Source organism: Sander lucioperca, chromosome 3 (genome assembly GCF_008315115.2).
Source record: "Sander lucioperca isolate FBNREF2018 chromosome 3, SLUC_FBN_1.2, whole genome shotgun sequence".
Classification (NCBI taxonomy): Eukaryota; Metazoa; Chordata; class Actinopteri; order Perciformes; family Percidae; genus Sander; species Sander lucioperca.
The window spans coordinates 44,542,674-44,558,476 of NC_050175.1; the positions used below are offsets into that span (position 1 = coordinate 44,542,674).

General features: G+C 40.4%; 2 protein-coding genes across 4 annotated transcripts in view; one reads left to right on the forward strand and one right to left on the reverse strand.

Moving 5' to 3' along the window:
• dpy19l3 (dpy-19 like C-mannosyltransferase 3) overlaps positions 1 to 15,803 on the forward strand; it is a 616,246-nt gene that overhangs the window by 293,017 nt on the left and 307,426 nt on the right. The gene's annotated exons all lie outside the window — the stretch shown is intronic.
• The window catches only part of si:ch211-186j3.6 (neural-cadherin), a 369,843-nt gene that overhangs the window by 213,527 nt on the left and 140,513 nt on the right, over positions 1 to 15,803 (reverse strand). For both annotated transcript variants that reach the window (XM_031290668.2, XM_035999800.1), the window contains exon 7: positions 9,589 to 9,731. In XM_031290668.2, coding sequence (XP_031146528.2) covers positions 9,589 to 9,731 — 143 coding nt within the window. The remainder of the gene's footprint in view (positions 1 to 9,588; positions 9,732 to 15,803) is intronic.

The window sequence follows — 15,803 nt, forward strand, 5'->3', positions numbered from 1 at the left end:
TGGGGGCTGATAGGGGTTGCATTGTACAATGGGCTTACGAGTCATCGTGGTAAAAAAATAAATAAAAAAACAGAGGTAAAATAAGACTAGAATTAGAACAATTGTTTGCTACAGAAAGAGCAACTGACCTGGGTAAAAACTAACTAGTCACAATAGATAAATAAATTAACTATCCATTTAAATGCAGGTTATTTCAATACTGCAATTAATATGGACATCAACTTATCTTTATGAGCTAGTATTATGGACAGCAAGTGGTACAATAGCTGCTAAATATACAGTTATTCTTATTGTGGTGCATATATGGTATGTCATGGATGACGTAACACTGTTTGATAGATGCTCTCTAAATTAAAGGGTTGGTCCACCTAAAGACTATGACTAATTGATAGCCATGCTAATGGCTATGTGAAGCTGTACTAATTAGCTCAATGCTAATGTCAACAAGCTAACATTATCACAATGACAACACCATCAATGTAGAGTTGATACAGCTGATCCCAGGCTGCTGGGAACGGCATTAGTTCGGCAGGGATTTGATCATAAACCAGTTAAGGGATCACAATTCATCATGAGGGGGACATAACTGTATGTACCAAATTGTATTACAATCCATCCAATAGATGTTGAGATATCTCACTTAAAACCACAAATGTCTACGTCATGGTGACGTACGAGGTAGAGTTTGGGAATCATAAATGTCTGTACAAAACGGTGTGCCAATTTATCTGACAATTGATGATATATTTCAGTGGGTGAGTGTAATGCCACCAGCAGACTATAGAATAAATCAGGGAATCACCAAAGTCATTCCAATTCATCATCTGGGGACCATGAATGCCTGTATGAATTTCATGGCAATCCATCTAATAGCTAGATATATATATTTCAGTATGAAACACAGTGGTAGCGAGGCCAACATACATTGCCATCCCTAGAGCCATGCACCTAACATGGTCACCCTAATACAACGGAGGTGACTAGAACACTAGATAATCTACAGACCTCACACTTTTCATTTCTACTGAAAGAAATATCCCTATGACAATGTGCTCTGTGGATTGTCCAGAATAACAGAGTTCACTGTTTCAGGAAAGACACATTGCTGGTAAATTGTAATGTATTTTTCAATGCTTTGAGCACCACAAATGACATTCCATTCACCTCAATTGTGTTGGTTTGGGGGCAGAAATCTTAGTCTCAAAACCTAGGCATTTAAACCAATACTATCTGCAATAAGTGACAAAATATTTTGTGTTAATAATATAATAATTTAAATAATAGTAATTTAGGGGAACGGACCTTTTACATTATTAGTACTAGTACTGTGGTAGTAAAAGTAGCCATAGTAATGGTAGCAGTAACTGAAGAACGTAATAGGTAAAGCAACAGTAGCAGTCATAGTTTCATTTGGATTTCTAATATCAGAAAGCTCAACCCTAGAATCACAAGTTCAAATTTAAAAAAACATGTATATCCATACCAAAGATGCATGAATGTAAGCACTCTACCACCAGTCCCTCTGTCCACCCACGCTGCTCCAACAGCACGGCGGAGTGCACTCATGCTTAATGAATTGAGACAGAAGGCCAGATAAATGTGACCAGTTCAGTAAAGGCAGCAGGCAGACACAGAGAGAGGCTACTGGCTGCTCGCTATGTTCCATATACAGGGAGCACCAGAGGCACCCTGTAGTCCGATCCCTGCTTTGCTCTGACTCTGGTTGGCATAAACATCTAATAGGACCTAAAAGCCTTAGACGAGTGCAACACATGCTGGGTAAGTGGTTGAAAATGGGACACGGAAAAGGTTTTAGGACATTCCAAGAACAAAGCATACAGCGAGCGTCTGTTCTAATCTATGAGATATGTGTCCCTGTAGTATGGTTTATGGCCCTGTGTGTATGTGTGTCTCTCTATAGCTGTGTTCGAAACCGTTCCCTGTCACAGAAATAGTGCACTATATAGTGTGTACGCCATTTTGTAGTGGTGTTTGAGTTCTCCTCGGTTAATTTCATTCACTATATAGTCCACTATAAAATACCCACAATGCACAGCTAATTTGAGTGTACATACGATGTACCCTACATTTTACTCCCGTATACCACAATGCAACGCGGATGTGTTTTCCCAGAGGAGAAGAAGAAGCAGAAGTAACCGCGAAAACTGAAAAGGAAAATTGGAGCCGGCTTTAATTTCTATACAGTGGAAATGTAGCATTCAACATACAGTATATACAAGCTTTTACTATCCTCCCGAGTGCTCGGTTTGTTTTAGGGACGTAGTGAGTGTCCGAAAACTGGTTTGGTCGTTCCCTATATAGTTAACTATTTAATAAACACTATATAGGGAATAGTGAGTGAGTGAATGAGGGAACAGTTTCGAATACAGCTTTTTATTTGTCTCTGGGTGTACACACGCACGCACGCGCGCACGATTCTGTGTGTAATTGTGTGTATACATGTAGGTGTTTGTTCATGTTTCTGGTTTTGTTTGTGCACATCTGTCTGTGTATGTGTGTGTGCTTCCATGTCTGCCCATATACAGTGGAAGTGTGTCCTAATTTTTCCATGTCTACAAGTGTGTGAGTGTTGCTCTGCTGCTGAAAGGGCCAGCACATATCATCGCTTATCAGAGATGGAGAAGATGTTTCCTCGGGGGTCAGTGAGCCACCGTCACTTCACATGAAGACAGCCATGAGGGAGGAAGTATAAAGATGAGGAAAGGGATGAGCGAGAGACAACACAGAGGACTGGGGACAAATCGGGGTGGGGGTGTAGGAGGAGAGGGACGGAGGGAGGGAGTGCTTCCTCCAGTCAACATCATGCCGAGTGGAGACTGGAGCTGAGCGAGAAAGAGGGAAAAGTGAAGAGAAGGGATGAAAGAAAGACTGACAAACAAAGAAGGAGCTTTAAAAGAAGAGAGGGAAGAGAGCTAGTGAGGAAGCGAAAGAGAGAATAACAATGTATTTGCCAGAAGAAACCAGGGGGCAGAATAAGGGCAAAACAATGTGGGTTTGTTACATAAAGCAGGATCAGACACAGGTCAGCATATCAGACCAAACACAATAGATGGAGGTGAGCAGTTCAGGAGGAAAGACTAAATAATAGAAATAAAACAAGACAGACTAATGCTGCCCAACTAGGAGTCTTCACTGGAAAAAAACTCACCTACTGCCTCCTTTTCAAGGAAATACTCTTCCGTAATGCCATAAAACGTAGCAAAAAAAAAGAAGGAAATGATCGAAGCCTGTTTATTGGCGCCAGAATTTCCCCTTAGCTGTCAGCAAATACTTGCTCCCCTCGGAGGAGGGTAGCGGGTGTTTCTGTATTTATGAGTTTTAATAGAAGAGCGTGATCATCATATTGACCGACCTGCTCCCATCCTAATGGGCACCTTAAATCTCAGGGACATGCACTGTATTCTGGGGTGAGTTACAGGCAAATTAACATGGAGAGGGAGGCTGGCAGGGCTGCTTCTGCCGGAAGGAAGGAAAACAATTGTCGGCCATTTAGGATGAGTTGGGAGGGTGGAGGGGGAGGGAGCAACGAGCTGGGAGAAGAGGCAATAAACGATTTTCAGCAGTAGCAGAGAGAGAATGAGATGGGTTGGAGAGGGTGGGCAGAATCCAACGTGCTCGCCTTCCATTATAGGAGTCATAAAATGGTTTTAATGACCAAATATTGGGCTCTTTGAAACAAGATATTGGATCACATTACAAGCATTACACTTTGGCTCACATGCTCTTGTGCGGACAAAATGTGTAGTGCCTATGTCTGAATCTGTATTAGGCTCACTTCCCTCTGTGTGTCTGCATGTGTGGATATGTTAGTTGATTTCCTGTAAATCCATCTACTACTACTACTAAAGGTGTAGATGTATTGTGATAGTGACATAGGGGAAGGACAAAGCAGCACACTTAAAGCAGCTTGGATTTGTGTTGCATGTATATTGAGTGTTTTACCCAAGCGGCAAATTCCAGATCTGAAAATTGAATGCGGAAGCTCCCTAAATCTGCATTCTATCTCATTTCCAGTAGGCGGCAGCTCCGCTGGTTCCAAAAAGAAGTCAGTTTCTATAGAAGTCTATGTGGAAATTGATACTATACTTAATACTAATACTAAAACTTCTCACTTGAATTTTTACCTCAGTAAACGTTCTCAAAATGAGTCTAAGGTCTCAATCACTAGTTATCTTAATTGTCTTCTTCTTCAATACAGAATGATGTTCATTTAGTAAATTACGGTCCCATTTATTTTGTAATAGAAGGTAAAGCAGGGGATGCAGTATGGCTACACGCCAGTGTTGTAATATAATAAAGTACAAATACTTCACTACTGTACTTAGGTAGAATTTTCACGTATCTGTTCTTTACTTCGTTATTTATATTTCCGGAAACTTTTACTTTTACTCCACTACATTTCCTAAATAAAATGTATACTTTTACTCCACTACATTTCCCCTAAGCATCTTAGTTACTCGTTACTACAAAATATAATCAGAAGAAATTTATTACACTGAAAAAAAGGAAGTTTGGCGAATCATTGCTCCTAAATTGCCAAGATAATGTACGCTCCATTCCAGTTGGTGACCTGATGCCTGTTTGTGGCCAAGTGGCAAAAAACTAAAGAAGAAGAGGAGGAAGAATAATGACTGATAGTGTCATGGAAGCACCTGCTGCAGGCTCTGCCGCCATGGTAACAAACGATGATCACCCCGACGACAGTGGTGATGAAGATAACATTACACACCTTTGGCCATAAAGTTCATAATCAAAGTTTTTTTTTACTTTTACTTCTACTAAAGTACATTTAATATCAGAAAATTGCTATGAATACTTAAGTACTGTAAATATCAGATACTTTAAGACTTTTACTCAAGTAATATTCTAAAAGGAGACTTTAACTTCTACCAAAGTCATTTTCTGGGAAGATACTTGTACTTTTACTCAAGTATTGCTTTTGAGTACTTTATACAAGACTGCTACACACCAACCTGTCAATCAAGATAGAGGCTTAGCAATTTTTTTTTTTTATTAGTACTGATACAGAAAAAAAAAATTAATCCATTAACAGAAAATTAATCTTCAAAAACGTTGATAATCGATAAATTGCTTAATGGATAAACCCTCTTTCTTTCTCTTTCTCATCAACAAATGTAAAGACAACCCCAATCCCATACGTCCCTACTGAAATAATAAAGCTCTGAAAACTCACAAATATTTCTTTTTTTTTTCAAATAAGTAATTTCCTACAACAGACGGGCACTGAAGTTTGTAGCAAGCACTACCATTTTGGATGGCTGTTCAGTGGGTAGAGCAGCGTGGCAGTCACTAATTGCAGGTTTGTCACATTGACTTAATGGTGAATATCAGAAGGCACACACACACACACACACACACACACACACACACACACACACACACACACACACACACAATGAGGGATGCCAGAGTGATGGGGCTGCTGCAGCACAGTACCCTGAGCGGTGTTCACCTATTAGCAGGTTCCAGCCTCTAAAACCAAAAGATGTTCTCTTTTTTAAATCACTGCACATTTAATATCTTTGGGGGGGGGGCAGATATTGAATTGGAGAGAGAAGCTGAGAGAGCAGATAGATTTATAGATTTGAGGTTCCTGAATGAGATTTTGCGCTTGTCTTTTGGGAAAGGAATGGGGATGTTGATGTCCGTGATGATTGCAAGATGGTCTGAGATGTGGAGGTTGATGCTGGAGAGATGAATTACTGTGAGACCAGTGGAGCGGACCAGATCGAGGATATGACATTGAGTGTGGGTGGGGAAGTTAACATGTTGTGAGAAGTTGAAGCAGTTTAACAGTTCCAGAAATGCAGTGGCAGATTTGCAGTTGATGTTGTCGATGTGGAAGTTAAAATCTCCAAGGATGAAGACAGAGGGTGATATAGCTCAGAGATGGGTCAGAAAAAGTAGATAGATAAGTAGGTAGATAACGGAAGTGACGAGAGGACTGGTACCAGAGAGTGTGAAGGTGCGATGTTCAAAAGACAGGGCGGCTGGGATGGAGATGGTGGTTATTTTAATGTCCTCTCTGTGAACAGTGGCAACGCCACCTCCCCGTCCCTCGGTGCGTGGTTTGTCTGTGTGGGTGAAACCTGTTGGTGTGATCTGGTTGAGTGAGAAGTAGTCCAGGGGTTTGTGCCAGGTTTCGGTGATGCAGAGGAAGTCCAGTTTGTTGGCAGCGATGAATTCATTCAGGATGAGAGTTGTATTACTTAGCGATCGAGTGTTGAGCAGGGCTATGTTCAGATGACGTTGTTTTGGGATTAGTTGGGAGGACTGGGGAAGGGGACAGAGGTTGAGCAAATTGGCATGCTGTGAATTGCTGTGTTGACAAAATACGGTTTGACCATAGTGAAGGGATGCAGTTGGACAATGAGAGGTGGTACGTGAATAGGCAGCCAGAGCGTTTGTTTGGAGGACGGGGTGGTGACGTATGAGGCCACAGGGGGGAGCTGGTGAGGGTGATTGATCTGGGAGCTGCCATGGTGGGCGGAGAAGAAGAAGACTGCGGGGAAGTGGGGGCGTGTGGGGTAAATAGTCACACACATGGGGCAGACTGTACAGTGTGCTGTAGGTTGACTGCTAAAAATGAGCAACCTAGTCTGTTTGGGTGAACTCCATCAGGCCTATAAAAAGAGCAACGGTTCCAAAATAAATTTAAATTGTCAATGAAACCAAAGTTGTGGGTTATCATCAAGTATTGTGAATAGGTATTTTCAGACCAAAACAATGCAGAAATAAATCTACAGTCTGCCTCTGCTGCATCTTTCCTAATCACTCCCCATTACAGCCACAATGGCAGGATATTGATTTTGAACTAAACTAGGTCAGTACAGTAGTTAGTTATTGGTTTAGTTAATAAACCATTACTCAATTAATTGAAAAAAATATGAATAAAAATCCACGGTGAAAATAATATTTGTTGCATTATTCCCACTTCTTAGTTGTACTTACAACTAGGGGTGTCACGATTCTCCAAATCCTCGATTCGATTACATTTTAGATTCTAAGGTCACAATTCAATTCAATTCTCGATTTTTACTTTTTTTTTTTTTAAAGAACAGCTTGCTATGCCATTTTTTGACTTATTGTCAAATTTAAAACATTTATTAACAACATAATGTAACAATAACATATCTTCAGTCAATTGGAAACTTGACAATTTGTCAATAAAAGTAAAAAGAAAAAAGAAGCTTACCGACAATCCTGAGGGCAGACGCTTCGCACCACACGGAGTTTGGTGTTTGAAGCCCCCAACGTCGTCTTACAGGCTGCGCTGCCTGGAAGGCACTAGGATTAGGCAATGGTTATGGCTGAAGACGATGGTCGCAGCGCTGCCTTGAAGGCTAATTGGGGGCGTAAAACACTATCGAGCCAGCACAGCAGCTGAGCAGACAGAAAGAGGGCGACTCGGCAGACAGTAGTCCTCTACGTGTTGCTCTCTCTAATATAACCAATATAAGCTGCTCTGTTTAGGCTACAAAACGTGCATGCACGCTAAAACTCAACCGTGCGGTTTTGTTGGGATAAAGCTATAAGCAGAAGGAATATCCGCTAGCTGCTAGGCTATGGTAATGGTATGGTTATGGTGCAATGGTAAACACACAGAATATGGTACACGCACATAGCAGAGCTTGCAAACTGTGGCTTTTTTGTCGACAACACGAACGTTGTCAACATAACTCACTGGAAATCCAAAATACTTCCACACTTTCACACACTTCAGTGAAAGAGGAGGGGGCTCAAGTTCTGTCGATGGGTCTCCAGCATCTGCAGCTGCTATCTTTTGACTGGCTCTAGCTAAGTTACAGGAGGTTGACTGACTCGCAGCACTTCAACACGTGTTTTTTCCACTTGACAAGCCGACCAGACGTGACAAGGGGGCGTGGCAGTATCGACGATTCCATTTTTTATTCGATATTCAAGATTGTGACTTAATTTCGATCGATTTCGATTTAAAATCAAAATTGTGACACCCTTACTTACAACAGGATGTTTTATTCAATTGACATACACCCATTATAGTTATCCTATGGATTAACAGATATGTGTCTAAATCAATCAATGTGGACGTAATGCCAATACGTCATTGGAATCCAGATAGACAGCATGCACATGGACTAATAAATACAAATGTGGCAGGCAAATCAGAAGAGATCCACCAACCAGACGGACATTTAACTTTGCTCTTAGACTGAACTTTTATTAAAGCTCGTCGGTCTGAGGAAACAAACTTGAAATAAAAAGTTAACCTTTAATAAGCGATGGCGGGCAGAAGGTTGGCCAATGTGACTTAATGCACATGAGAGCCAAACAATATAAAAGCAGGCCTGCGCTTATCATCTGATAGCAGATGGAATCGAGTTATAAGCTACAAGTCTCCTCCCTGCTAAAAACGACCGCCACTATCAGTGTATACTGACTATACTGACAGTGAATGTCATTGCTGGTGAACAGAGGAAATTGTGCCTTGAAGTTTTGAGTAATTGAATTTGTAAAAGTCATCGTATTACCCTATAATACGATGTGCAAATTCAGAGGGGGTTGCAATTTACAAAAGGTGTCGAACCACACACACACACACACACACACACACACACACACACACACGCACACACACACACACACACACACACACACACACAGCGTCATTACCGCAGTTTCCTATTTCACATTGCTTCTGGCATTGCTGCTACTGCCTCAGACGAAGTTGAGATGTGTGACTATAAACCTCAGATGTTATTTTGTTACATAGCAACTGTGGAAACGCTCCTCTTACTTTGGCTGATTATTCTAACATCTCCATGACATGACCTGTGAAGATTTAAATATCCTTGCAGAAAGAGGATGGCTGGTGAGGCATCCTCATCCACAGGATAGTGGATATGGTGAATAACATAAAACTATACTATATGCACACTATATAAAGCATATTTTCAAGACTCTGAGGCACACTTGACAAACTGCAGAGCTTTTACATTTATACGGTGTACGTAAATATAGCAGGGAGGGCAGACAGCAAAGCACAGTGAAAGTAACTGGGAAAAAAGCAATCTTTGTGGAGATTTCAGGGTTCGTGCAACGCAAGTGAATAGCACAATAATAACAGGCCCCTGAGCAGCCAAAAGTTCTATTCTATTAATAGGACAAGACAGGAGATAAACAGGAGGAAGCATATGATTGTTGTATAAAAAAAATAACAATTACAACAATAATAGGGAGAGAAAGAAGAGAAAAAAAGGCTCTGAGGGGGCACTACTGGTCGTACCCCGAGGACGAAGAGACATCAGGGTTATTTTTTTATATTTTGTTTTTATTTGTTTGATTTAGCAGCAATCCTCTCAATATGCTGTCCCATACTAGCCCATTCCCTCAAACCCCCCTCAGCCATTTGTGCGTGGTATGCACATAACGATGTCTGTGTACTGCCGTGCTTGCAATGTGGTGAGAATGGGAATAAACTCATAACCAACTAATAATAACAACTAAAATCTATTAACACTTAGTAGAATGAGAACCAGATCAGAAAAACAAGAGAAAAGGTCTAACCTTTTTGGCTGTCAATGATAAAGTTGCCCTCCTCGTTTCCCGTGGTGATCTTATACGTGATCCCGTCCCCATCAGGGTCCTTCGCCAGCACCGTGGCAACAAGCGTGTTGGGGCCTGCGTCCTCTGAGACGAACGTCCGATATCTGATCAAACACATAAATCAACACAACACAATCAACACCTTGCTGGCACTTCTCAGCAGGAGGACACATGTCCTGACACATGGCTGTAAAGGTGAAAATTAGACACCAACAAAGTTTTTTCAATGTTTCTAATCAATTCCATCTCATTCAACACCTAGAACAAAGAAACATGCTGCAATACCCACATAAAAATATTGATTGAGATGGATCATAACTGTGTCACGAGCATATCCATTTACAGACGAACCAAATGCACCAGTATCTTAGCGTCTCTATACAGTATATCATAACCTCATTAGTGTCATTTCTCGTTTTAGTTATTCTGTAGGTCTTTGCATTTGAAATTCAACTAGGGCAAACAGACATGAACAGGGCTGGCTTGATGTAATGTTAGGAGAAAATAAATTATTAGAATGAACTCAAAACAGGAAGAAATATGAGCTAAAAAGAAACTTCAGGGTGTAAGCATTAAAGACCTTCTGGATAAATCGCACTGCATGTGCCCTAATCAACAGCCTACTGTAAACAATCAACAATCACTTCTTTGGCCATGTTACCAGGAGATGTGCCATTTCTTCAGTCTGACATCTGGTAAATATAGCAAGTCATGACTTTCTTTTCAATCAGCTGAGCATTGGCTGGACCAGTATTGTGAGCAAAGTGAATTTCATCAAACAACTGCAGCCACAAGAGGCCTATTCTATATCCACGACGTTCCACTTCCAGTATTTCTCCGGTGCCACAGGAAATCCCGCAGGATGCGTGTTTTTTTACCGATGTCCGTTACCTTCCACTCCGGTGGATTTCTGAGGACTATGGTTAACTGCTCCTCAGATCTCTGCAGGGTAAATCCAGACAGCTATCTAGACTATCTGTCCAATCTGAGTTTTCTGTTGCACAACTAAAACTACTTTTGAACGTACACACGTTCCACCAAAAACAAGTTCCTTCCCAAGGCTATTTTGCAGCGGCTCCGTACGGAGCTTAGCACCGCCCAAGACGATTGTGATTGGATTAAAGAAATGCCAATAAACGAGAGCACGTTTTTCTCCCATCTCAGAATGCTGTGTGGAATAGCCAGACCCTCCTCCGCAGCGCTGTGGAGGAAGGTCTGGCAATGTGAGACTACAAGAGGCCTAACTGTGACTTTGTCATAAGGCAAGTGGTTGTGATCCCAGGTAGTGGTGGGTGGATCGATCCAAATATTGATACCACAGTTGGTATTGATATTGATCAATATCAGTGTAATGAGAACGATACGTAAGTTTTACTCACCGTGAGCCGTAAGGTGAGCCGTAGCCGTAAGGTGTTGATCAGTCACCCTGAACAGTTTTAAAAATACAAACCAGCAGAGCTGAGGTGTAGCGTATAGCACTACCGCAGGGCAAATTCAAAATAACCTAAAAAATTCACTTGCAGATACCATTACACCATACCACATATCAACATACAGTAGACACATAAAGTAAGTTTCCCAAAAGCATCACAGACTTCTGACCACCCACACCACCATCACACCCTCCACCATAAGAGTACCTGCAATCTAACACCTTTCAAAGTGACGGAGTGAGAATGTGGAGTAGGGTGTTGGTTGTGAAGATGTTGTAAGATCTTACTTTTCCTAGGATGCTCCTCTACGGTAAAACAAGACAGTAGACAGGAGTAGTTCTTGGTTGTGTCGGTGTGAATCACTATCCTATTCACAGAGGCTGAACCCTAATCAAATTTTAAGGGTGTGTTTGTCTGTTACTGGCTTCTAAATCAGTGGAAAAGGGACAAGGGAAAGAGTGCATCCTTGACATCAGCTTAGACAGCAATGCTTTTACAATTCTGTTTAAAGCTTTTAAGTATTTAAGTGATGCTTTTTCGAGCAATCTAACCAGAAGGTCGCAGACACAGCACTCATGCAATCTATCAATTATTAGGATAAAATGCTATGCTTAAATAGATTGATATAAAGAGAACATATGCTTTCCCATTAGAATAGTATGCACATGCAATGTTAGGATTTGCAAACAAGATGTTTTTTAGTATGATGTGTTAACAAATGTGTGTATTTGATCGTCTAAACCCTCAGGCAAACTTATCAGCCCATGCATACCAAACTGAGCTCTGCGTCTTGCTCTGAAATTCCCCTTCAGTTTTGTCTTTGTATCTTAGAGTAGAACTTTGAACTTCAGCTTTGAACTCTCTGTTGGCCTTACACATAGAACTCTGAACCACAGATGTGCTTGAAAGAAAAACTTTTCTTGAAAGGCTGGCCTTTCTACCTTGTTGACATGAGGTTCACACTCTCTCCATTCTTCGGACACGTTTCAGCTGCCCTTCTGGTAATAGCAGATATCATCGCATAATACAACATACCAGCCTCTCTGGGCCCTTAGGTAACAAGTTTCTTCGCATTAGGATTAAGACATTTTAACTAATATAACTCCAAATCTTGAATGGAGTACCTCTTTCTGTTGCTTATGTTACGTTTCCGGGGATTAAAGGACCCAATCGCAGAGAGCAGGCAGGTAGGAAGGAGAAGGTTTGAGGAAGGGGATTTATTAACAAAAACACGGCAACACTAAGGCTGGTACAAGGGAAAAATACAAAAAAAGGCACAAGGCTGAAACAAACTGACAGCATACAAACTAGAAGAGCGAGGAACACAAACTCACACAGGCAGGGCAACGGACACAAAACTATTTGACAAGAGACAAAGGAAACACAGGGTAAAATAAACTAAATAAACTAGGTAACGAGCAAACACAGGACAGGTGACACCAGGGCTAGGGAACAGGTAGAGCACATTAGACAATCACACAGGCGGGAAAACACAGGAAGCAAAACTAGACATGACAAGACAGAAAACGGACTATCACAATAAAACAGGAAACAGAACATAATACAAAACAAGACCGAAAATCACTCAATGACAAGGAGACAAAACCCACAGTACAGAAATAATCTGTACTACAGGGGCATACATTAAACAGAAGTATACAAATAGGGAAACAGAACCTAATACAAAGAACAGGAAAACAGGAAAACTAACTCAATACACAGGGTAACACAAAATCAATATACAGAACAGGAAACGGCAACAGAAATATACAAACAGGCAACAGAAATGTCCAAAACCATAAGAGCTTAATAAACACCTGTTGTGTGTTCACACTAACTATGATTGATGTACAACGATGACTCTGAAAGCAATTATTCAAAAACAATTGAATTTTTTTTTTAGGGCAAGGTTTGAGCATGATATACATATATACTGTACTTCATTTTATTTTTCCGGAAATTAAGCAATAGGCTAGCCTAGGTGACAATGTGTAAGGCTGTTTTGACTTCTTCCCAGTGCAGTTTTCCCTAGGTTTAAAAAACCTTTCTCGAAATTGAATGTCAGTAGCGTTAAACATTAGGGAATAGGGATAATAGAGATATGGAAAAATCTAGAATTAAGTTTATTTTTACTAAAGCAATAGAGCAATAGCCCCAACTCACTGGTAATTTCTTTCGTATGTCTTGTCTTTACGTCTTTTGTTATGGATTGCATAGGTTTTAGCTGCAGCTACAATTCATTTGAAACTTTGTCAATCAATTTCCTTGATGATGTGCTGTCATACATTTCATACTATAAAGTGTGCTCACCAAAATCACAAATATATTTAATGCTTACTCTTACTGATATCTAGACATATACTGTACATATGTGTGTCTTTGTTGCTAAGACTTTTTGCTATTTGATTTTGTCAGCAGCAGCTTACCAAGGAGGTGAGCTGAATCTTATTCATTGTAGTCACAGCACTGAGAAATGACATTTAATAATCAAGTTGTCCTCATAAATAATGTTGTGGTTACTATCAGTGTTGGGAGTAACGCGTTACAAAAGTAACGCAATTACAGTAATGTATTCATTTTTGCTGTAACACAGTAATGTAACGCATTACTAATTAAATTTCGGTAATATTATACTCGTTACAGTCTCAGTAACGCGAGTTACAACGCATATTAACCTGACATTTAGTGGTGCATTGTTTTTTTTAAGAATTCACCAACACCGCGACACATTTCTTCACAGGAAAAAAAAAAAGCCGTATTATTTTCCTGTCGCTGTATTCGGTGGTTGAGATGACTGCAGAGACAGATACATTTGCGAGATGGATATTATTTTCAGGAGTTATTACGCTGCGTTGAAGTGAGCTGTCCTGTTTCTGTTCCCGTGGTCAGAACCAGAACCAGAGACGGTACGGACAGCATGTATGTCCCAACAGGTGACGGTACGTCAGCGGCTGACGGATATGAACATGTCGGGAATTAATGTTGAGGCTTGCTACGCGTAAATATCATTGCATTTTTATCAGCCGTGGAAAGTAACTCTGCCTGTAGTGGAATGGCTTCGAATGACTGATTCGAGATTCGAATTACTGTTCAATATGTTGCAGTTTTACAAACAAGAAAGTGAACAATTTGAGCCTTACGGACATGTTGCATCTCAGTAAGCTAGCAAGAGTAGGCTACACAACAGACAACTTCCGTGTAGCTTACTTCAAAATAAAAGCACTTCCTGTGACGGTTCGCAGTAATTCTAAATTACTGTTAAATAAGGTTGTGTAGGCTACCTTTTCACAAATCAGCTGTAAATCAAGTACTGTAAATAATGTAAATAGTGAGTTTTAATCACACTATAATTGAACATTTCATTTAGAGGGTTTTAACCTAAACAACATGAATTTCTTATTCAAGTGCTATAAACAAACATTTTACAACAATGCCGTACTTTTAATTGAGTATTTTAATTTTCTCCTACTTGCCTATTATACATTTTACTTATCTATTTTTTATAGCTTTAGTTACTTTGCATATTTATATTAATTATACATTATCTATGAAGTATTAAAGTGGATAAAGAGGAGACTTTATTGATCCGGTGGTGAAATTAACAAGCTAGCTGCCAAATCAAACTTCCCCTGTTATTTTGGTGAAAGTAACTCAAAAGTAATGCAAAAGTAGTGTAACGCATTACAATTCAGAGACAGTAATATTGTAATATAACTAATTACTCTCAAATGACAGTAACTAGTAATCTATAATGTATTACATTTTGGAAGTAACTTGCCCAACACTGGTTACTATTGCCAACAGTTTCAGTTTAACTGTCTTTGCTTGAAAATGTTCTCAATGACAGATCTTTCACTGAGGGTGAGTGGGAAACACGTAATTTGTGTTAACTGATCCTTTATGTAATGTCAAGCATTTTTCACTATAGACCAAAGGTTTATCCTGACAGACAGACCAAACACAGACAGACCCCTCGACCAACATTGTCTGTGCCTGCGCGCATGTGTGTGTGTGTGTGTGTGTGTGTCTTTTTGCATATTGAGCTTACAGCTGAGACTAACAGAAGCACTCACTCTCTGATGTCGTTTATCAATGACTCATTACCTGCCCACATGTGCCTGTACATTCACAATGCAGGTCCAGTAACTCAAACAGCCGGACATAAACGTGTATCTGTCTGTCACTCTGCCCTAGCGACGAGGCCTATTCATTTTTCACTAAAAAGAAGCCACTCTCATTAGCTGTTGAACACTGTGATCATGTTCTGTCACTGCCATCTTTCTTCCTCAGCAACTGTTGGACTAGTTTTGTCTGGGAAGATCAGCGATGTGCCACTCGCTTGCTCTGTTTGTAGAGTGTTGTTGCAGCATTTGAGTAATTTCAGCTCACACTCTGCAAGCCGTGCACTTCCCTGCAGATCAATACACAAGTCAGGCAAGGGAAGATGCTGTGCTGGGTTTCTTTATTATGTAGTTTCTCTAAGGGTACATGGGTCACATTGATCAAACGGCTTACACTGAAGGAAGTTATCTGAAAGATCATTAGATAATTGCTTGTATTTATCTCACCTGAAAGCCAGAAAGAACTCCTTGTGCATTTCTGCCTGCAATTTGATGGCAAAATTACAGATGCTGTCTGTGAAGTTGCTTTTATGCACAACTCTTTCACAGGGGATACTAAGCCTCTTTTGTCCTGACTACCCAAATTGACTCTACTTCTTCATTACAGATGCAGACAGAGTAA